This window comes from Zalophus californianus, chromosome 4 (assembly GCF_009762305.2).
Source record: "Zalophus californianus isolate mZalCal1 chromosome 4, mZalCal1.pri.v2, whole genome shotgun sequence".
NCBI lineage: Eukaryota > Metazoa > Chordata > Mammalia > Carnivora > Otariidae > Zalophus > Zalophus californianus.
In genome coordinates, this window is record NC_045598.1 from 157,276,398 (window position 1) to 157,298,524 (window position 22,127).

Below are 22,127 nucleotides of genomic sequence, written 5' to 3' on the forward strand. Positions count from 1 at the left end.
TTTTGGCCACTTTTGCCTTTAGTCCAGTCTTCTGCAATGGCTCTCTTTGCCTGTTGTGGGCAGTGTTTCGTCCCTGTGTTGTTAGTGGGCCAGTGTGGGGCCACCTTGGGCTTGAGTTTAGTCAGACCAGGCATTTGCCTGAGATTCTATAGCACCAAACTGAAGGGTGCTTTCCCTGTGTTGTCCCTTGAGAAGCTTTTATTGGTTGGTGGGCCTGCAATCAGACCACCTGTCTGCCCCCAGCCCACTGCTGGGACTGTCCGACTGGGGTGTGTGGTTATCTTCCCCTCACCCAAGGGCAGGAGTCACTTTGCAGTGGTGCTGTGGCCCCGTCACAGCTCCTTGCACACTGCCCGGCTTGTGGCTCCAGTTGGAATAGGCTCCAACCAAGAGCTGTTGGAGGAGGCAGGGCCCACAGTGTCCACAAGGTTTGTGCTGGCAGAGGCGAGCTGCCAGTGCCGGGTGTGGCCAGTGCAGCCACTGGTATGGAGCCTGCAGTTTTAACAAGGCATGCTGGTCTGTAGTGGGACCCACCACCACTGGAGGATTGAGGCTTCACAAAGCGCAGGGGTTGGGAGACAAGGTGTTGGCAAGGTGCGCCAGTATACTAGGGAGGAGACCTTCAGTGCTGGGACTGAGGCAAGCTTGGCTGGAGGGGGCAGATCCCCTAACAGGGCAGGTGGTGGTATAAGCAAGTTAGGTAATGAGTGTCAGCTCTGGGCTAGTTCCCAAAGGTGGCCATGTGTTTGTGCTGGGGGTGCGGAAGGGAAATGGTTCCTGCCAGCTCCTCTGTTCCTGGGGGAGTCTCCCAGGGATCTCTAACCCCTGGGGACACACTCTGAAATTAGTAAATAACCCTCCTGTATGCCCCAGACTGCTGTGTCTAGGCTGTATCCCCACGGGTTGTTTGTAGTGCTGTCTCTTTAAGGTTGGGAACTCAGCTGGCTCTCCCAGAAACCGGCCTGCTGATTTTTAAAATCTGAGGCTTTAAGTTCCACTGATTGTGAGAACTCACAAAATTCAGCCCCTCTAGTTTTGAAAGCCAAATGTTATGGCACTTCATCTTCCCCATGCAGGCTCCCCTGTGTGATAGTCTTGCTCTCCCCTCTTCATGTCCATGGTTCCCTCCTTTCCAAGGACTGCCAGGGTTCATTTAGCTCTGACCACATCTCCACCCTTCCTACCCTCTTCAGTGTGGCCTCTTCTCTTCCTTTAGTTGTGGAGTTGGTTCCACCAGTCTTTGGGTTGTTTTCTGGGTTTTTTACACTGATGTGAGCATTACCTAGTTGTATCTGTGGGCCAAGGTGAGCTCAGGGTCCTCCCATTCCTCCATCTTACCAGATGGTCCACTTCCATTCCTTTTTATCGTTCAGAAATGTCTCAGTGTTTATAGTTCATTGATAAGATCTTTTCCTAGTTTTTTGTAGAGCTATAGATTTTCTTTTTTTTTATCCTTAGACCTTTTTTCCCATTTCAGTGGCATTTGGAGAGGGAAGAGGATGTTAATATGTAAGTTCAGTGCATTCCTCTTGAATCAGAATTTTCATCTCTTACTCTATATGTACTCTTTGGGCAATTTCATTCACATAATTCAATCACCATTTTTATAATGATGGCTTCCAAATCTACATCCTTTACCTAAAGTCTCTCACTTGCAGAGCTCTATTTATTTAACCGGCTGCTAGTAGATATCCACATTCGCATGTCCCATGGGTACTTCAAACTGTCCATCAACAGGTGAATGGATAAACAAATTATGGTGTAGCCACATAATGGAATAGTACTTAGCAATTAAAAAAATGAACTGTTGATGTACGGAACAATATGGATGAGTCTCAAAATAATGATGCCAAGTGAAAGAAGCCAGGCAAAAAAAGAATATATGCCGTATGATTCCATTTCTGTAAAACTCTAGAAAACACCACTCTATAATGACAGAAAGCATATCAGTGGTTGCCAGGGGAGGTGACTGGCTTGGGGTGGGGGTGGGAGGGGAGAGGGGAGATAGGAGGGAGGGATTACAAAGAGGCAAGAGGGAACTTTTCATGGTGATGGATCTATTTATTTCCTTGGTTGTGGTAGTGGTTTCAAAACCATCAAAGTTTACACTTTATACATGTTCAATTTATCGTATGCCAGTTATACCTAAATAAAGCTGGAAGAAAACCCTTGGTATTAAAGGCTTTTAACAGAAAAATGGCAGTTCCTGCCCACTCTTCTCTGTCCCCCTCCCAGTCCTCCTCCCCAAAGGCAGGCACTTGGAACTCTTCCAGGGCTCTTCTGATACATAGGCCATGTTCTAATATGCTTAGTCTGTTACTTATTGATTCTTCCATTTAGAACTTCAGGCAGTCTCTGTTTATTCTTTCCTATTACAGTAGTTGATAATTTATTTGTCTCACTCTACTATTTTTACTTCTCTTCCCTGTGTTCTAATATAGTTCTTGGTTAAATCAATCATCAGTGCTAGCATTACTAGGAACATTAAATATTGTACATTATTGAGTCAAGTAGTATGCTTTGATTGCATGTATTTCTTTAATACCTTCCCTCTTGGTTAACTGCATTTTCCCTTATTTGCTTTGTTTTTTACGTACTTATAGCTAATTTTTTTTCCTGATGTCCCAACAGACTTTTAGACATCTAACAGCAATTTTTTCAGATGCTCAAAATATATAATCTGTCAATTCCAGTCCCCCATTCCCTTGAGACAGTCCTCCTGCAGCTGTCTGTCCTCCTATATATGCCCTGATTGCTTTCTGGACTAGATACATAGCCGTCATGCTACGGCTTCTTCTCGCCATTCTCCAGTGTTGGCAACTAATTCCCGAGTCCCACGTCATTTTCCTTCATGATTTATTCCTATATTCCTTCAGTTGGTTTTAGGAATACTACATCCTCTAGTTGCTTCCTAAAAAGGGATACTTGAAAGTTAATATTTTTTATTCCTTACAGGGCTCAAAATGTCATTATTTTACTGTCACCTAAATGTTTGGTTAGGTATAGAATTCTAGGTTAAGAGTAATATTCCTTCAGAATATTAGAGTTATTTTTGCACTGTCTTCTAGTATCTGATATTCAGAATTTAATTCCTTTGTGTGTGACCTGTTTTTTTCTATTTGGAAGCATTTATGATCTTTTTATCTTGATGCTCTGAAATTTTTTATTGATGTGCCTAGTTCATTCATTGCTCTGGATTCTTCATTTATTTGACAGATATTTATAGAAAAAATCATTCTACACACACACACACACACACACACACACACACACACACATTGTTCTAGGCAGTAGGGATATAGCAGTGAAAAAAATAGACAAAATCCCTTTCCCTCATGGAATTTACATTCTAGTGGTAAAGGCAGAAATTAAGAAATGAACTAGTATATAATGAAATGTCAGATAGTGGTAAGGACTATAAAGAAATACAAAGCAGAATAATGGAACAGAGAATGGAAGGACAATTTTTTACATAGGGTGGGCAGGGAATGCTTCTCTGAAGTGACAGTTATGCAGAGACCCAAATGAAGGAGGACACAAGCCTTGTGACTATGTGGAGGAAGAGTGTTCTAGGTAAAGGGAACAGCAAATACAAAGATTCTGAAGCAGAAATACACATGGAATGATGAGAAGCAAAAGGCCAGTTGGGTGGCATTGGAGTGAATAAGAAAGCATGGTAGGAAATGAGGAAAAGGGTGGTAGGAAAGTGCATTTGTAGCCAGGGGCCAGGAAATTTAAGGCCTCATAGGACTTGATGAGGACTCTGGAATTTATTCTAATGGAGTCTTTTGAACAAGGACAAACGTACATTTTAAAAGAATCACATCGGTTGGAGGGTGGATCTGAATGGAAATGGACTGTCAAATTTGCAAGAATGTTAAGTAGTGAGACCATTAGGGAGCCATTTCAGTAGTCTAGGTGAAAGATTTAGTGGCTTAGATGTAGTAACTTAGCAATAGTGAGAAATGGTCAGATTTGAAATATATCCTACAGGGAGAACCAACAGGATTTGCTGCTGGGTTGGATATGGGGTGAGAGAAAGAGAGTAAAAGATGAATGTTTGGATTTTTGGCCAGAGCAACTTGGTGAATGGTGGCACCACCTAACTGAGATGAGGGAAGACTGAGGGATTGTTTGGGAGATAGGGTGCAGGGGATTTAGTTGTGTTTTGGACATACTGGGTTTGAGATGCATGTTGACAGCTTATTGGAATTCTCCTTGGAGGCAGGTGGTCATCAACTAGAGGGTTCACAGGAGAGATGGGGCCAGAGATAACTTTGGGAATCCTTCACGTACAGTTGGTATTTAATACCATGGTTCTGGATGAGTTCCCTGGGGGGTGAGTATGGATAAGAGTGCGATCTGAGGATGGAACTCTCGAGCACTCCAATATTTAGAATCGGGAAATGGAAGAGAATCAAAAAAAGAACAGCAGTGAGATAGGTAGAAATCCAGGAGAATTCATATTCTAGAAGCCAGTTGAAAAAAATATTTCATGAGGAGGGCGGGATCCACTGTGTAAAATGTTGTTAAGAGTTTAGTAGGGTAAGGACTTAGAATTGACTATCGGATTTGACCATGTGGAGTTTATTGGTGGCTCTGACAAGCAGTTTCACTGAAGTATGAGGATGATTGGAGGGAGGCTCAAGAGGGAATGGGGAGAGCAGAATTAGAGAAAGAAAGTAAAGACAACTATTTTGAGGAGTTTTTCTATAAAGGGGAAAAGAAAAATGGGATAATGGCTGAATGGGAATTGGGATGTGGAGTCAAGGAAAGATATTATTGTTTTGTTTTGTTTGTGGTGGGAGATAATAGAACAGGTTTGTCTGATGGGATAATCACTGTAGCATAGGGTTTGGAATTAGGGGGTTGAAAGAGAGGAGAATATGAGAGAGATCTCTGTAAAATAAAATTGGGGGCACCTGGGTGGCACAGTTGGTTAAGCATCCAGCTTTTGATTTCAGCTCAGCTCATGATCTCAGAGTCATGAAATTGAGCCTCACATCGGGCTCCGTGCTCAGCATGGATTCTGCTTAAGACTGTCTCTCTCCCTCTGCCTCTCCCCCTGCTCATGTTCTCTCTTTCAAATAAATAAATCTTAAAAAAGAAAAGAAAAGAAAATTGACTGACGTTTTAGCCCAGAAATGTTTTAGTCATAAGACTGCAGTGTGACGCCAGCCTTTTCAGTTTGTAAACTAGTACCCTTCTGTTCTGAAAAATGTTCTTATATTCTATATTTGATTATCATCCATACCCCAGTCTCCCTGTTCTTTCTGGAATTCCTTTAGTCATGTGTTGGACACTTGGACTGATCCTCTGATTGGGAGAATTTTCTCTCTGATTGTCCATCTCTTCCCTCAGCCTTATCTTCTAATCCTTCTGTAGAGTTGTTTTTTTTTTAATTTGAGCTATCTTACTATTTTAATTTTCCATAGCATCCTATCCCTTTTAAGTGAGTGCAGTAACTTCTCACTTAAGATCTCAAGGTTTTTATTTGTTCTGTGATTTGTTTTCTTCTGTTCCCTGCATAGTCTCTGTTTCCTCCAAATATTCAATTATCTGCTTGCTTGTTTTGGTCTCTCTTTGACGTGGGAGGCTTTCTTCAAATGTCTGATGATCCTTGGCTGCCCATTTTTATTTGTGTGGGGCACTAAAAAGCTCCATGTGCAAGAATGGGGCTTGTTACTGGTGGGCTTCATAGTAGGGTGAGCTCAAGGTCAACTGGCTTTTTCATTGTCAGTGTGTAGAGCTCTTCAAGACTGTTGAGTTTTTTCAAAGAATGGGGATGGTAAGGTATATGCCTGAACAGAACAGGAACAGGAAGATGAGGGCTTCATGTTCCTACAGGTAGACTGTTATTCAGTCCCCCTCTTTTCATTTTGTGCATTATCCCTGCCCTGTGCTTGATGCCCCAAGTGCAGAACATCTCCATCTCCGTTTCTCCTGGAGACAACCCTGGTAGAATGCAGTAGTCATCTGGGCTGGGGTGGGGGTGAGGGTAGCTTTTTGTGCTACTTGGTACCTCAAAGAACTGAGACTCTTAGATTATTTAGAGCACATCAGCTCATTGTTATCTGAATCCCTCCACTCCTACTTCATAATCCACCCCATGTCCCATTAAGTCACTTTCCATTCCTCTAATAGCTTTCCATCACGGAAAGGCTGGGGCTTTTTTTTTTTTTGATCATCGGAAAAGTCACGTGACAAAAGTCACGCTAATGTAGTCTCTTCTGTTCACTTACTAATGGGTTAGTGCCTTTTTTTCCCTTTATTATAATTTTAGTGAGGAAGCATGAGGAGGGAAAGGGGGTAAACATATGTGGTTAATGTGCCAGGTTTATCCAGAACCCATCTGCCTCTCTGAAGTGTAATCATCGCAATAATGTTTACTGAGTGCTTACTGCATGCCAGACACTGTTTGAAGTGCTTTACATTTATTAATTCCATACTCATAACAATCTTATGCAATAGGTACTATTATTATTGCCATTTTACAGATGAAGAAACTAAGGCACAGAAAAGTTAACTTGACAAAGTTACACAGCCAGTAAGTGGGGGACTAGCATTCCAACTCAGCTGTCAGACTCTAGAGATACTTCCTGCTTTTAAAACTCTCCAATAGTATTTCATTCCTTGATTTCAGATTCCAGACAACTTAGCATGCCATTCCCGTTCTTCACGATCAGGCCCAGCGTACCTCTCCAATCTCACCTCTCTCAACTCTGCCCTTAACACCACCTCTTTGACCTTATATTCTAGCCACACTAAGCTTGCTCTGCATGGAGAAGGTTCTAGTGATCCTCATGCCTTTTTCATGCTGTTCCTCTGCCCCAAACATTCCTTCATTCTCTAGAATGCTCAGTACAATGTTAGGGTATTCCATTTTATTAAATTGAATATTTGCATAATTTATTTTATCTAGCAATCAACTCATGCTTTTGTTTTGTTTTTTTAAGATTTTATTTATTTATTTGACAGAGAAACAGAGAGAGAGGGAACACAAGCAGGGGGAGTAGGAGAGGGAGAAGCAGGCTTCCCGCTGAGCAGGGAGCCGGATGTGGGGCTCGATCCCAGGACCCTGGGATCATGACCTGAGCTGAAGGTAGACGCTTAACGACTGAGCCACACAGGTGCCCCTCAACTCATGCTTTTGATTTGATTTAGCATGTCTTCTTGAAAATGTATAATTGAATAAAATAATAATATTCCATTACGTGTGATGGGTTCATAAGTCTAACAGACTAACTGAAATTATCTCCTTTAAATTTGATTGTATTGAGGGACACCTGGCTGGCTCAGTCAGTAGAGCATATGACTCTTGATCTCAGGGTCATGAGTTCAGACCCCATGTTGGGCATAGAGATTAGTTTAAAAATAAAGAAATTAATAAAAGTGAAAAAAATTGACTATTGAGAGTGAAATATTCTTTTGGAGTGTAAGTGAAAAGGTATATACTTTAAGTAGTAAATAAGTTCCATTCATTTGTTATTAAAATGTTTTCTAACCTTATCTTGCTCTTTTTCTTAATAGCCTTTTCTTCCTCTTGCAAATTTGGAGTGTTCACCAAACATCGAAACTTTCCTTTGCAAAGCTTTTGTACCAGCCTGCACAGAACAAATTAATGTGGTTCCACCTTGTCGTAACTTTTGTGAGAAAGTATATTCTGATTGCAAAAAATTAATCGACACTTTTGGTATGCGATGGCCTGAGGAACTTGAATGTGACAGGTAAATTATGTTTTCAACTGAAAGCTACCAGTGATCTTTTAATGTTGATATTAGTTTTCCAGAATGTTTGTGACAGGCTTTCATTATTTAATTTAACACATGTTTATTGCACACTTAACATATGCCAGCCACTGTGGTGAGAGTGTTTTGGACACAATGGTGAGCAAAAACAGATTTACAGTGGGAACTTACAGTGGGGTGGGAGGAACAGATAGTAATCAAATGATTATAATAAATGTAAAATTAAAACCATGCTAGATACAACAGGGAGAAGTACACAGTTCTCTGAGAAGATGTAAGGGTGCCTTTGACCCACACTGGGGGGAAACGAACTTATTATGAATTCACTGACCTTTTTGCACATTGACCTTGACTCATTACTTTTGTCTCCTATTCTCTAGACACTGGGGGATTGTAATTTGAAATATTCTGCTGATGTAATGAGACTTCACATGATAAAGCTGGGAAGGAAGCTGTGTCTACGTTTTTGTGTCTTTATCTATAGTCTGAAGTGTAGAAGCTTTGTAGAAGTCATATACCTCTGGTGGATAATTGTTTTCAGGAACAATTGATAATATACGGTAAAGATGAGGATGCTCGTACCTTACCTTCTAGACAATCCCCTTCTATAGAAGCTTTTACACAAATAAGGAATCATGCTAAGAATACTGATTGCCACATTATTCCTAATTATTTAAAAAAGGGAAAAAGTGAAACTCCACTGTAGAAGAATGACTAGTAAACTGTGATGTACTTATACACAAGAATACCATGATACAGTTGATAAAATTAATGTAGTTGATCCACCTCTGTAAACATGGATAAATCTAAAAATTATAGTGTTAAGTTAAAAGAGGATGCTACAGGATAATATATATAGTATGATGTCATTTATATAAAATTTAAAACCTTCGTAAAACAGTATTATATATAACATTATGGTTAGAAAGTCACATAGTAAAATTTTTTTTTAAATGCATAAGGAGAATAAAAACTGAACTTGTACTAATGAGTATTTCTGGGGTGAGAGGAAAGAGAATAGGACCAGAAAGGGGTCCCAACTGATCTCTACTGTTATATTGTTTTCTTTTAAAAGATATAAAACAAAACTGACATAATATTAAATTTTAAAAATGCTGGTAGATACATAGTGTTCTTTTTATGGGCATACATTTTAACATTTGCTACTCTTATCTATATCCGAAGCATATTTTAAACATTTTCTTCTTGGGGTGCCTGGCTGGCTCAGCTAGTGGAGCGTGAGACTCTTTTTTTTTTTTTTAAGATTTTATTTATTTATTTGACAGAGAGAGACACAGCGAGAGAGGGAACACAAGCAGGGGGAGTGGGAGAGGGAGAAGCAGGCTTCCCGCTGAGCAGGGAGCCCGATGCGGGGCTCGATGCCAGGACCCTGGGATCACGACCTGAGCCGAAGGCAGACGCTTAACGATTGAGCCACCCAGGCGCCCCGGAGCATGAGACTCTTGACCTTGGGGTTATGAGTTTGAGTCCCACTTTGGGTGTGTAGAGATTACTTAAAAATAAAATCTTAAAAAAACACAAAAATAAATAAAATGTTTTCTTGTTAGAAACTCCTACTAATTTTTATTTTTTTTAAAGATTTTATTTATTTATTTGAGAGAGAGAGCACAAGTGGGGGGAGGGACAGAGAAAGAGGGAGAGGGACAAGCAGACTCACACATGAGGAGAGAGCCCAGTGTGGGGCTCAATCCCAGGACCCGAAGATCATGACCTGAGCCAAAATCAGACGCTTAACTGACTGAGCCACCCAGGTGCCCCAAAACTCGCACTAATTTTTAAACTATATAGATCCTCCAAATTAATACTGGTGTGTAGAATTCAACTGAGTAATGAAGTTTTTCACAAAACAGAAATACACCTGTGTATATCATTCTGGTCTCCCATAAACAAGGGAGGCAAGGAGTACAGACTTCCAGTTATAAAATAAATATGTCATGGGGACATAATGTACAGATGGGGAATATAGCCAATAACATTGTATTAATTTTGTGACAGATGGTGATTAGGTTTACTATGGTGACCATTTCTCAATGTATATAAATGTCGAATCACTATGTTGTACACCTAAAACTCATATAATATTGTATGTCAGTTATACCTCAATTAAAAAAACCCAGCCAAACTGAAACAGAATAGTGATGTGAATTAAGCTGGTCCCCAGTCTACCTCTTGGTGATCTTCTTGCCTTTAAGAATGTAGAGATCACGTAAACTCAATCCAGCAAGGGGAAGGGTCTCATTTCAGTCAATTTTAACTGTCAAAACCTTAGTCATATGGTTGAGCTACTTTGCTTGTGGGCATTAAAAAACAAGTGAACTTCCCCAAGACTTACATTTCAAATGCTGTAAACAGACAAGCCAACACTCTTTTGTCTGGAGACTACTAATTAAGATACATTCTTTCTTTCTTTTTTTTTTAGGATAAATTCTTTCTTATTTAGTCTGGGAAGCAGAAATTATTTAAAAATTATTAATTGGGGCACCTGGCTGGCTCAGTCAGTGGAGCATGCAACTCTTGATCTCAGGGTTGTGAGTTCAAGCCCCACCTAGGGTGTAGAGCTTACTTAAAAAAAAGTTTACAAAATAAAAATTATTAATTGATCATTTTCTGAGTAAGGGAATTTTCATATTCACTTGCCTCGTATTAAATATATGTTAGCGTGTTGGGGCCTCACTAACAACTACAAGTTTTTGGTTAACTTCAAAGCTCTAACCTATAATCTATCCAGGTTGTGTGTCTTCCCATCAATTATGAATGCATAAGGTAATACTTTATAGTTGGAAAGCATAGCATTAAAATAGTGAATCAGTAAAAATGTTGCCTTCAATTTTTATAATCTCTACAGATTGCAATACTGTGATGAGACCGTTCCTGTAACTTTTGATCCACACACACAGTTTCTTGGTCCTCAGAAGAAAACAGAGGAAGTTCAAAGAGACATTGGATTTTGGTGTCCAAGGCATCTTAAGACTTCTGGGGGACAAGGCTATAAGTTTCTGGGAATTGACCAGTGTGCACCTCCATGCCCTAACATGTATTTTAAAAGTGATGAGCTAGAATTTGCAAAAAGTTTTATTGGGATAGTTTCAATATTTTGTCTCTGTGCAACTCTGTTCACATTCCTTACTTTCTTAATTGATGTTAAAAGATTCAGATACCCAGAGAGACCAATTATATATTACTCTGTCTGCTACAGCATTGTGTCCCTGATGTACTTTATCGGATTCTTGTTAGGCGACCGCACAGCCTGCAACAAGGCAGATGAGAAGCTAGAACTCGGGGACACAGTAGTTCTGGGCTCTCAGAATAAGGCTTGCACTGTTCTGTTTATGTTTTTGTATTTTTTCACAATGGCTGGCACGGTGTGGTGGGTGATTCTTACCATTACGTGGTTCCTAGCGGCAGGAAGAAAATGGAGTTGTGAAGCCATTGAGCAAAAAGCGGTATGGTTTCATGCCGTTGCGTGGGGAATACCGGGTTTTCTGACCATTATGCTTCTTGCTATGAACAAAGTTGAAGGAGACAACATTAGTGGCGTTTGCTTCGTCGGCCTTTATGACCTGGATGCTTCCCGCTACTTTGTGCTCCTGCCACTATGCCTTTGTGTGTTTGTCGGACTGTCTCTTCTTTTAGCTGGCATTATTTCCTTAAATCACGTTCGGCAAGTTATCCAGCATGATGGCCGGAACCAAGAGAAACTAAAGAAATTTATGATTCGAATTGGGGTCTTTAGTGGCCTGTATCTTGTGCCACTGGTGACCCTTCTAGGATGTTACGTCTATGAGCAAGTGAACAGGATCACCTGGGAGATAACTTGGGTCTCTGACCACTGTCGTCAGTACCACATCCCATGTCCTTATCAGGTAAAGAGCATTTGTATTAGTTTGCTATCTTTTTTAAAGATTTTATTTATTTACTTATTTATTTATTTGAGAGAGAGAGAGAGAGAGAGTGCACAAGCCAGTGGGGATGGGCAGAGGGAGAGGGAGAAGCAGACTCCTTGCTGAGCCGAGAGCCCGACATGGGGCTCGATCCCAAAGCCCTGAGATCACCACCTGAGCCGAAGGCAGACGCTTAACCAACTGAGCCACCCAGGGACCCCTGTATTAGTTCACTGTTTAACATAGAGGATGTTCCCTGGAAGCACACTTGAACTAGTCATGAACATGACATTAGATTTCCCATAAGAAAATCCAGTAGACAGAGGGAAAGATTCCCTGGGCATCAGAAGAAACTGGGGTCAGGGCGCCTGGGTGGCTCAGTCGTTAAAGCATCTGCCTTTGGCTCAGGTCATGATCTCAGGGTCCTGGAATCGAGCCCCGCATCGGGGGCTCAGTGGGAAGCCTGCTTCTCCCTCTCCCACTCCCCCTGCTTGTGTTCCCTCTCCCGCTGTGTCTCTCTCTGTCAAATAAATAAATAAAAAACTTTAATAAAAAAAAAAGAAACTTGGGGTCAGTGCCTCAAGAGTTCTTTCCTCAAGTTTAGGCTTTGGTTACAATAGTTAAAATGCCTCCTTTAGGTATTCTTTTAAAAGTTAAATTTGGTTGCAAAGGCAGATAAATAATAATGAGGAACAGAAACAGAAGAACAGGTCTGGTCAGTTTCTGCTGAATTGGGAGTTCTTTTTAATTCTTCAGTTAGTGGGGGGAAAAATTATTTGGGTATATCGAATTTGATCGTATCATAATTTTTGTTTCATAGATATGCTTATAAAAACAGAACTTATTTTTACTGTATTGTATTAATGCTTATTTCACTCTGACCAGCCAAATTTTTTAAAACATAAACAACAATGCGTAAAGACTCTAAAATAGTATGTTTTTCCAGTGAATTTAAATGTAATTTTTTGGTAGATTTTCATGAAGGAAAGTAGATGAATACTTAAAGCCAGATATTTTGGCAATTACAAGAGGCTGCTATACTTATAGGGAAAAAATGCTGGGAAATCAAGCCAAGATTTAGGATATTCTTCCTAAATGTATTTAAGTGTTTTCCTTTTCTAGCTATATATTTTGATACACAGATAAGTTCTTCATTCACAACTTTAGTAAAGAATATACTTAATGCAGCACTATTCATTATATTATGCTATGTCAAACATTTTATAATAAAACTGAAGATTTATACTTTTTGTTCAAGTTTTACATTGACTATATAGACTTCTTTCCACTGAAAATGTATCACTGAAATTTTTATTACTCACTTTTCTTTGTAGGCAAAAACAGAAACCCGACCAGAACTGGCTTTATTTATGATAAAATATCTGATGACATTAATTGTTGGCATCTCTGCCGTCTTCTGGGTTGGAAGCAAAAAGACATGCACGGAATGGGCTGGGTTTTTTAAACGAAATCGTAAGAGAGAGTAAGCAGCTATTGAATTATCTGATGTTGTTTTAAATTAAATAGAACAAATACCAAGGAACTGTTCAAGTCATTATTGTACTTTCGTATGTCAACTGTTATGTCAAATTTGGAAATCTTTTTCCTGGAGAAACATACTTTATTTTGTTTGGCATTCATTAAAATAGTCTTCAACCTATACTATTCTATTGAAATATGAATGAAAGTTTTATAAAGTGTTTATTTTCTTTACACAGCTTATATTTAATATTATCACTGCTATCGCTGGATTCATTATTTTGGGTGCAGCATTTTAAATTTTAATTATTTTATCAGTGATAAAAGATTAAATGAGATCAAATATATGTAAGGAAATCTATAGAGTATGATTCACAGATACTGTATGATCATTGTTTCCTACCTTTAAATTTTATTACACATAGTGCTGGCTTAATATGTCACTTATTTGCCTTGCTTAAGATGGTAAAATTTTAAACTTATGTAGTATTTTATAACAATATAGTAGATTTAGAAGTAAATAGTTCATTTTGGTTATTTATGTACATTGTACGCTCTATACAATCAACAGTGTAGTATAGGTTTTTCAACTATTTCCCATTGGTTTGATTAATAAACTTTCTTGTGGTAAAAATTCCAGAACTATAGATCTTTTCTAAGTTTTTGAAGTCTGAAGAATTACATTTTTTTTTAAGATTTATTTACTTGACAGCACACAAGCAGGGGGAGAGGTGGAGAGAGAAGCAGTCTCCCCGCTGAGCAGGGAGCCTGATTGAAGAATTGCATTTAACTGGACTTTAATTTTTTTGCACTATTATTACATATCTGTCCTGTGTTTGTATACTCACACTTCAGTATAACTTGCAAACTTTAATGTTAGAAAGCAAACAAACTTAACAACAACCATTCTACGTCCTTTTTCTTCTGGTTTACTTTTATATTTGATGTATTTACGTGTGATACACAGATCGTCCCCTACTTTATGCTGCTTTGCGTTTCCTTGCCCTCATCCTTGGTTTAGCTTCTTTAATTTCTTACCAATCTACTTATGCTGATAAAGGCAACTAACAGTGTATGCAAAAAAGACTTCACTTCATGACAATCTACTTATAGCTCGTAATACCTAGAATCCCAGATTTCATAACCATAAGTCATCTAGAATTTTTGACTTGTTTGACTCAGGATTTTTGGCATAAGAGATGTATCCTTTTTGGCTTCTCGATAGCACTTAACATTTACCAAGTAAGTCCTGTGCTTGGTTTCTCTTGCAGTCCAATCAGTGAAAGCCGCAGAGTTCTACAGGAGTCATGTGAGTTCTTCTTAAAGCACAACTCTAAAGTTAAACACAAAAAGAAGCACTGCAAACCCAGTTCGCACAAGCTGAAGGTCATTTCCAAATCCATGGGAACCAGCACAGGCGCTACAGGCAATCACGGCACCTCCTCGGTGGCAATCACTAACCATGATTACTTAGGACAAGAAGCTTCGACAGAAATACCAACCTCCCCAGAGACGTCCGTGAGAGAGGTGAGAGCGGATGGAGCGAGCACCCCCAGATCCAGAGAAGAGGGCTGTGGGGAGCCGGCCTCCCCAGCAGCATCCGGCTCCAAACTCTGTGGGGAACAGGCCGACAGGAAAGGCCGGGCAGGCAATGGGAACGATAAGATCAGCGTGTCTGAAAGTCTGCGGAGTGAGGGAAGGTGAGCTTGGATTTTGTTATCTTCAATCGGGACTACTTTGAATACTGCATTATCCATTTTTTATTAAAGCATAGCACATCGGGAAAGAAAATGTTCTAGGAGAGGACATGTCCATACACTTCATCCAAGGAAGTTTGGCTTTAAGAAGTTTGAGTTCAGCCTATAAGTGTGCTATTCGGTAGTTTGATTCTTAGCTTGGAAAAGAGCCTTCGTGAATGTTGTTCAAGTAGGAAAGTGATGTTCATTTTTATGGCAGTTGTTAAGTGTTGCATGTATATTTGGGTAAATGTTTAAGATCCTTCTGAAATACAGGCTATTAAGTTGTAAGTAGCACTGTATCATAGTACTAAAAGGCAGTTGTATTTCATATGAAGATGATTATAAAATTATTTTATTTTTTATTTATATTTTATTCATTATTTATTTTCTGAACATGAAAGGATATTGACATTATCTTTAAGGGAATTTTCCCAAATGGTCATAGGTGATCCAAACACAGGTAAACATCCAATTAGCCAGAATGCCAACAGCTAAGTACTTTTAGGTCTCAAGGTTGTCTCACTTCCCTCCTCCCAGACTAAACCGCATGCACCTTCTTTGTGTTCCCATAACAGCTTTTGCAGACTGGATTCTAAGTAGATACGTGCTCTGATAAAGGTGGATGCTGGTTGGGAGTAAAACTCATGAGAAGTGGATGGCAGTTGTAAGGACATTTGGCCTCACATGTGTGCTTTGGTCTGTAGTATGTCACCTTTCGTCTTTTTACCTAGGGTAACTCCAAAAAGTGACGTCACCGAAGCCGGCCCAGGGCAGAGCTACAGCTTGCAGGCCCCAGGTTCCTCAGAGCCGGGCAGCCTGAGAGGCTCCACGTCACTGCTCGTTCACTCGGCTTCCGGGGGTAGAAAAGAGCAGGGCCCCGGCAGTCACTCCGATACGTGAGGGACGGGTTCGCCCCCTGCTGAGAAGTGGATTCGTGCTACACTGGAGCGGACAGCGCGCTGTCTCGTCAGCATCACTGTTCTGTTCTTTTGCACCGACAGCTACATTGCGGGCTGTTACACTGGAAACAGTAGATTCCAAGAATAAAAGGATTCATTTCGCACAGAGGTTAACGATGACCGTATACCCAGAAAGCAGAAATGTTCAGGTTAATAATATTTTTTTAAGTTGTGCGGGAGGAGGGAGTGAGAGGAATCTTCCTTTTCTATTTATGAAGATTCTACTCTTGTTAAAAGTATTTTAAGATGTACTATATGCTATTTCACTTTTATGGTATAAAATCAAGATATTTTCTTTGCTTAAGTATTTAAAACTTATCTTTGTATCTTTTTTATATATTTGAAAATAAGTTTATATGTATTTGAACTTTTTTAGGAATCCTGGAAAAGCTATCCAACTATTTTTGTTATGTTATTCTGAGATTTTAGCACTACTTTGGTAGCTTTGACACTGAGTTTCTAAGAAAATTGAAAAATAGTATTCTTTTATAGTATAAAAAATATTTGACACACCAGAAGGTGTTGTAATGGGAATTCAGCTTTAAAAATCCACTTATTCCACTTTATCATCTTCCCTGTGTGAATTTTATAAAGTCTTATTGTTTTAGGAATTTCATACATCTGTTATGCCACTAAAATAAGGTGCTTGATGTCTAATGTTGATTGTATTATGCTGCTCACTGATCCTTCTACACTTTTAAATAATATGTCCTGAAGGATTAGATGAAATCTACTCTTTTAGAAATTAAGCCAAGGGCAAGTGATTTCCTTTTTTAAAAAAATATGACCACTCAAGATTGTATTTTTATGACCATTTATAGTTGCTTATATTTTTAACTTTTGTTTTTTTAACATTTAGAGTTCTAAAGTTTGTACAGTATCTTTGTCAGACATTATGTAGAATTCATTTCTGTACTTAAATAGGATTTTGCTGAACATTTAAAAGTGTGTTAAAAAATGTGTTAGCATTAGTGCCAATCAAATGGGAAAAAATTTGTCTTGATAAAATGTATTTTATATAACGTACTTTAAAATATTAAAGAATTTTCTTAATTTTATTTCCAACTAAGCGTTATACCTTGAACAATGTCTTCTGATGCTTTTGGTTTTTTCCTCTATTTAGCATTCTATTAGGCATAAAAAAAAGATTATCATGTACTGTATGGAAAATGTAAATACTAACTTTTCCACATTTTTGAACTTTGTATACCAAAACATTGTGTGATCTCTCCAGTAATAAAATTTTCTCTGTGTAAGAGATTGTGGAGTATTCTATGCTTATTCTTAGTGGTCCTAACCCAGGAAGTGGTAGAATTTTTCAGATCAGTGGCTCCATGACTAATAAGCCAGAAGTTTGTTTGTTTGTTTGTTTTAAAGATTTTATTTATCAGAGAGACGAGAGGGAACACAAGCAGGGGCAGTGGGAGAGGGAGAAGCAGTGACTTTATTAACGTCTCCTAGTCACTCTAATAATTTTATAGTTGGTTTTTCCTGGATTTTCAATGTAGATGATCTTTTCATGTCAAATAATGGTAATTTTATTTCTCAGCTATTAGCCTGAACTGGGAACCTATCACTGTTAATAAATAGCGGTGTCAGCGGGCGTCCTGGTCTCGTTTATTTGAATGAGAATGTCTCTAGTATTTCATCATTAAAAACAACATTGGCATTTGATAGATCTTTTTTCACTAGTTAATAACGAATCCTATTCTGACAATTTTTTTCAAATTAGCAGTAGGTGCCGAATTTTATTGAATGCCTTGTTGCTGTATTAATCAAGGTAGGCTAACTGCTGTAACAATCCTCAAGATGTTAGCAGCTGAAGGAACAGGTGCAAATATTCTTGAGGTAGCCTTTCAACTGATTTTTCAAGGACCCACCACTTCGAGCTTCTGATGCAGCCATCCACAGCCATCCCTTAGAGCTGCAGATTCTTTGCGGGATTCTCTGCACCCAGCCAGTAGATGGAGGAAGAGAGAGTAACCGATTGCACAGGAAGATTGTTATGGGTCCGAGGGGGAAGTGGCACACATTATTTCCAGCTACATTCCACTTGCCAGAACCCAGGCACAGAATCACACCTAACTGCAAGGCAGGCTGGGAAATATAGTCTAGGTGTGTGCCCGGGGCGGGGGGTGGGGGGGTAGGAGGAACCACCTTACTCAGTCATTGGCCAGCAGTGTTGCATTCTACAAATCTAATGTCGTAAAATAAATTTCCCAGTATAATGCCGTTCTTTCCTTCTTTGAATAATTCAAAGTCATGGTGTATCATTTAATATCCTGCTGGATTTGATTTGTTAGCAGTTTATTTAAGATAAAAATGTACATCCATACCTACCTGTATCTAAGTGATTCCTCAACCAGGAACATAGCATTTGTAATCAGTAAGCTTAAATTTTTAAAAATATTCTATTTCTAATAGCAGACATCAAGACTATCATCTAATTCAAAAGAAAACAGCAGTTTCTCTTTTTCATGAGACCAGAGTCTGTGATGCAAGAGCCAACTGTTTCAGAAGTGGTGACTTTAATTTTTATAAGAATTACAGAGCATTTTTTGACCAAGAAAGTGGACCTAAATTACAGACTTACATTTACAATAACAATATTGGCATGAGCATTGTGCAGCTCAACTCCATAGCAGAAAAAATATGATAAAGCAGCATTTCACCTTGAAAATCAGCCACAAATCCTCAACCAAATTTTATGGAATGCCATCTTTCAAAAAGTACATCCATTAGGATCCATCTGCTAGGCTATTTATGGTAGTGAAGGAATCTTTCCTAGACTTACATCGAAGAACTAGACCAAAAACAGCTTGTAATTACCACCGATCATCAAAATCACCGCTTTAGTGCTTCCTTACTTCTCAGAAATACGCCACTAGTGGGCTTTTCCAGTTACTACTGCTGCAAAGTTTTAACGTTGCCAAGGCAAGCCCTGGTACTCTCAAGAAAGATATATTTTTTAATAATCAACAAGAAGCCTTGCTATAACTCTTCTGCATGGAAAATGTAATCTTTAATACCTCACTGCCCACAGCGCAAGTCCAAGACTGAAAGTTCCAGACGCTGAAGGTTTTTAACAGTGGCCACTGTGATCTGTACGTGCAGAAGAATCAAACTTTCATTAACTCCTTTGCACCAACAGAGAGAGCAGACAAGAAAAGATTAAAAGCCTAATCCAAACTTCTCCAAATGCATTGGCACCCAGAGCTGAACGGTAGGAGCAAACAGCGTAGGAAAGTCTGTGGTGGACACTGCTGGGGGAGGGGAAGCAAAAGGAAGGACTAGAAGTGGTAAACACTAGTTAGAAATGAAAATAAATGAAAGAAATGACGCTAAAATGAATTTCACCAGCCAAATCCAAGGCTTTTATTTTCCATCCCTAGAAGGAAAAAGGAGAAAACCAGAAAAAACTTCTAAGGATATCCACCACAAAAGGAGGGGTGAGAGAGAGAGAGAGAGAGAGAGAGAGAGAGAGAATCTATTAAGTTTCAACAGAAACATCTTAAAGTTTTTCAAATAAACCATTTTCTCCAAACTCATGCCATTTATTTACATTATTATTATTACAAATATTTCCTACTTGGCTTGTATACGGAGTTTTGACATAAGTGCAAAGAGTCTGTTAAACTCGATGTTTAATAGTCTACATATTACTACTTTCAGAAAATGGTGAGAGAAGCACAAAAATCAAGAAAGATTTAAGTTTTTCCTAACCGCGGAAGAAATTAAAATACCTTCGTATTTTCTCCACCTTATTTCCCAAGGTGCTAACTAAAGTAAAACTGGCAAGTTCGTGGGTTTATTTTCTTGGGGGCCTATTCTAGGATCTAATTAGTTTCACTGTCAGAAAGTATATAAGGCTGAATACATAGATTTTAGACTTTATCTGGAAAAATTCACCAGTAAAGTATAAATAAGCTCCTGTAGCGGTTTTCATCCTTTCGAATGGCCCGTCCAGTGGCCCCCATGTAAACTTTCATGAAACCGAAACCTCCAGAGCCAGTAAACAAAGTTGACCACCGGCAAAAATCTTTGCTGGCACTTGCCGCCACCTCTCTCCGGGCAGGCTCCAAGGGAAGGAGAATGGCACGCTGTGTTTCTAGAGCTGACCTGGTTGGCAGGCGGTGGGCAAAGAAAAAGTACAGTAGAACAAAACAGGAGGACTGTGTTTCGTCGACTGACAGTCATCACTGCCTCTTTGTCCCTGGTCCTCAGACTCTGGCCAGGGCTTTCCAGGCCTGTCCCGCAGACACAGAGAGGCTCCACCGCTTTCTTGATGAAGCAAAGACCAGGAAAGGGGCAAACACATCCGAAACGGGGGGACGGAGCCTCAGGGACCTGAGAGGCAGGGCAGGGTCTGGCCACCCTGGACACTCGGGAGAGATCTAAACAATATAAAATCCTGTCGTCTCTACTCACCAAGTGTCCAGAGCGATGGAGGAGAATGGATCCACGTGTGAAAGAGGAGAGAACACCTAAAGAATTAGCAGTTAAGAGGAGTGAAATCTAAAGCCACGGATGAAGAGTTCCAAGGCATTGTAATGCACCAAAAAGCAAGTCGCAAAACTATATTTACAGAATAATACCGTGTATGTAAACCCTCCCCCATAGAACAGTACTATGTTTTCTCTTGTTACATATACATGTATCTAAATGCATAATGATACCATGCATGTAAGCAATTCCTCATCACACAGAATAACCCTGTATATGTTATATAGATACATAAATGTAAATGCACGAGAAGACTCCAGAAAATGTGATAACATGTGTGATCTCTGGGGAGGAGATCAGCTTTGTAGGTGATAATCAAAACAGACTTGAACCCAGTGTGTAATGTTCAAATTTTTATAGAGAATCTGTTAATATATCATGTGGTGTAATTACAAATTAATTCTTTTTAAGAAAATTTACTGAGCCCAGATCTAGCTGATGCTGCTGCAGCGGGTCCAGCCCAGCTGCCTGAGGGGAACGGAGCCTGAGGGCAGTCAAGGCCTCCCACTGTGAGCCGCATGCCCTGCAGGGTGGGGGTGGGGGGGCAGCAGACCCCACTGAGACCCCAGAAGGTCCTCAGTTCATCTAGTTCCAACTTCCTTTGCTTCCTCCCTGCTTTGTTTCTCAGTCCCCGAAGCCATTTTCTCTTTTGTTACTAATCCCACAGGTGTTTTGAGAACCTCTGTGCCTACTTCTTTCTCTTGAGACCCTTCCCGAGACTCTACTCCTACGCCCATGAGTAAAGCTTGGACCTGCTTAATCCCAGCACTGGGAGACACAGGAGGCCAGACGACCAACCCCCCAGGATGTGATATGGGGGGGCACAAGGGAAGACTGAAGTCCTCAGAAAACCCACGAAGGCAAATTCTTTCCATCCGCCACGCCCCCCGCCCCACCCAACACAAACAGACCACCAACGTCTTAAGTGCCCCGGGCCGTGGATAATTCATACTCACCAACTTCAGAAGTGAATGCAGAAGTCTGAGGGCTGAAGGTCAGGGAGAGTCTAAGGCTAAGGTGTTGGCGCCTTTAGGCAGAAGGCAAACCCCTGTCCTTCTCCAGAGACACCCCCAGTGCGTTCACGCACCCCTGAGAGAAATGTAGTTGGCCCAGGCTGCTGAGTTCAGACGGGGCATGTGAGAGGGATGTTGGCCATTTATAACTGGCTCTGTTCTAGTAGCTACCGCGAGGTATTCTCAGGGACCACCCTGTTTTGATCAGCAGCTCCCAACTGGCTGGGTAGTTCCAAACTTGGGCAGAACTGTGAAGTCCAGACGTTTCTTGTCTGTCCCTGCCTACTGCCAGAACAGCTGAGAGATTAGCTCTTGCTTTTAGAAAATGCCTTAGTCCTTTCCTTCCAGAGCAGGTGAGTCAACTTTTCCTCTTAACGTGTCCGCCAAGAGCAAAAATAACATTCCTACCCACCTGACACCTAAGCCGGAGATTCGTTATTTTTAATCGGGGGGATAAAATACTGCATACATTAGCCAAAGATAAGGCCCAGCTGTGTCCTGGGAGATTACTGGAGCTTTCCGAGTGATCCCTCTCTCCCTACTGGATGTACGGCTCACCTCTGGAACACAGCCAAGAAGAACACGTAAGTTATATTTTGGCAAGATTATATACACACTATAGATCCTGAACTCAGTGACTCCCGATAGCTATTTTGTTCCTATGTTTTGGTTTTACGGTTTCTGCAGAATGAGAGGCTGGTGTCCATACTGGATTGTGTTCCTCCTGTGAGCTCAGTCCCTTGGTGTCATTTCCATGGGATGGGGGTGTTAAAGTCAACTGTTT

At 40.1% G+C, this 22,127-nt stretch overlaps 1 protein-coding gene across 4 annotated transcripts in view; it reads left to right on the forward strand.

Moving 5' to 3' along the window:
* FZD6 (frizzled class receptor 6) overlaps window positions 1-17,075 on the forward strand; it is a 37,137-nt gene extending 20,062 nt beyond the window's left edge. For 2 of the 4 annotated variants that reach the window (XM_027568980.2, XM_027568978.1), the window contains exons 3-7: window positions 7,531-7,727; window positions 10,615-11,632; window positions 12,985-13,133; window positions 14,401-14,829; window positions 15,600-17,075. In XM_027568980.2, coding sequence (XP_027424781.1) covers window positions 7,531-7,727; window positions 10,615-11,632; window positions 12,985-13,133; window positions 14,401-14,829; window positions 15,600-15,768 — 1,962 coding nt within the window. In that variant the 3' untranslated portion in view covers window positions 15,769-17,075. The other 2 variants (XM_027568983.1, XM_027568981.1) reach the window with 2 other exon arrangements.
* The last annotated feature ends 5,052 nt before the right edge of the window (window positions 17,076-22,127 follow it).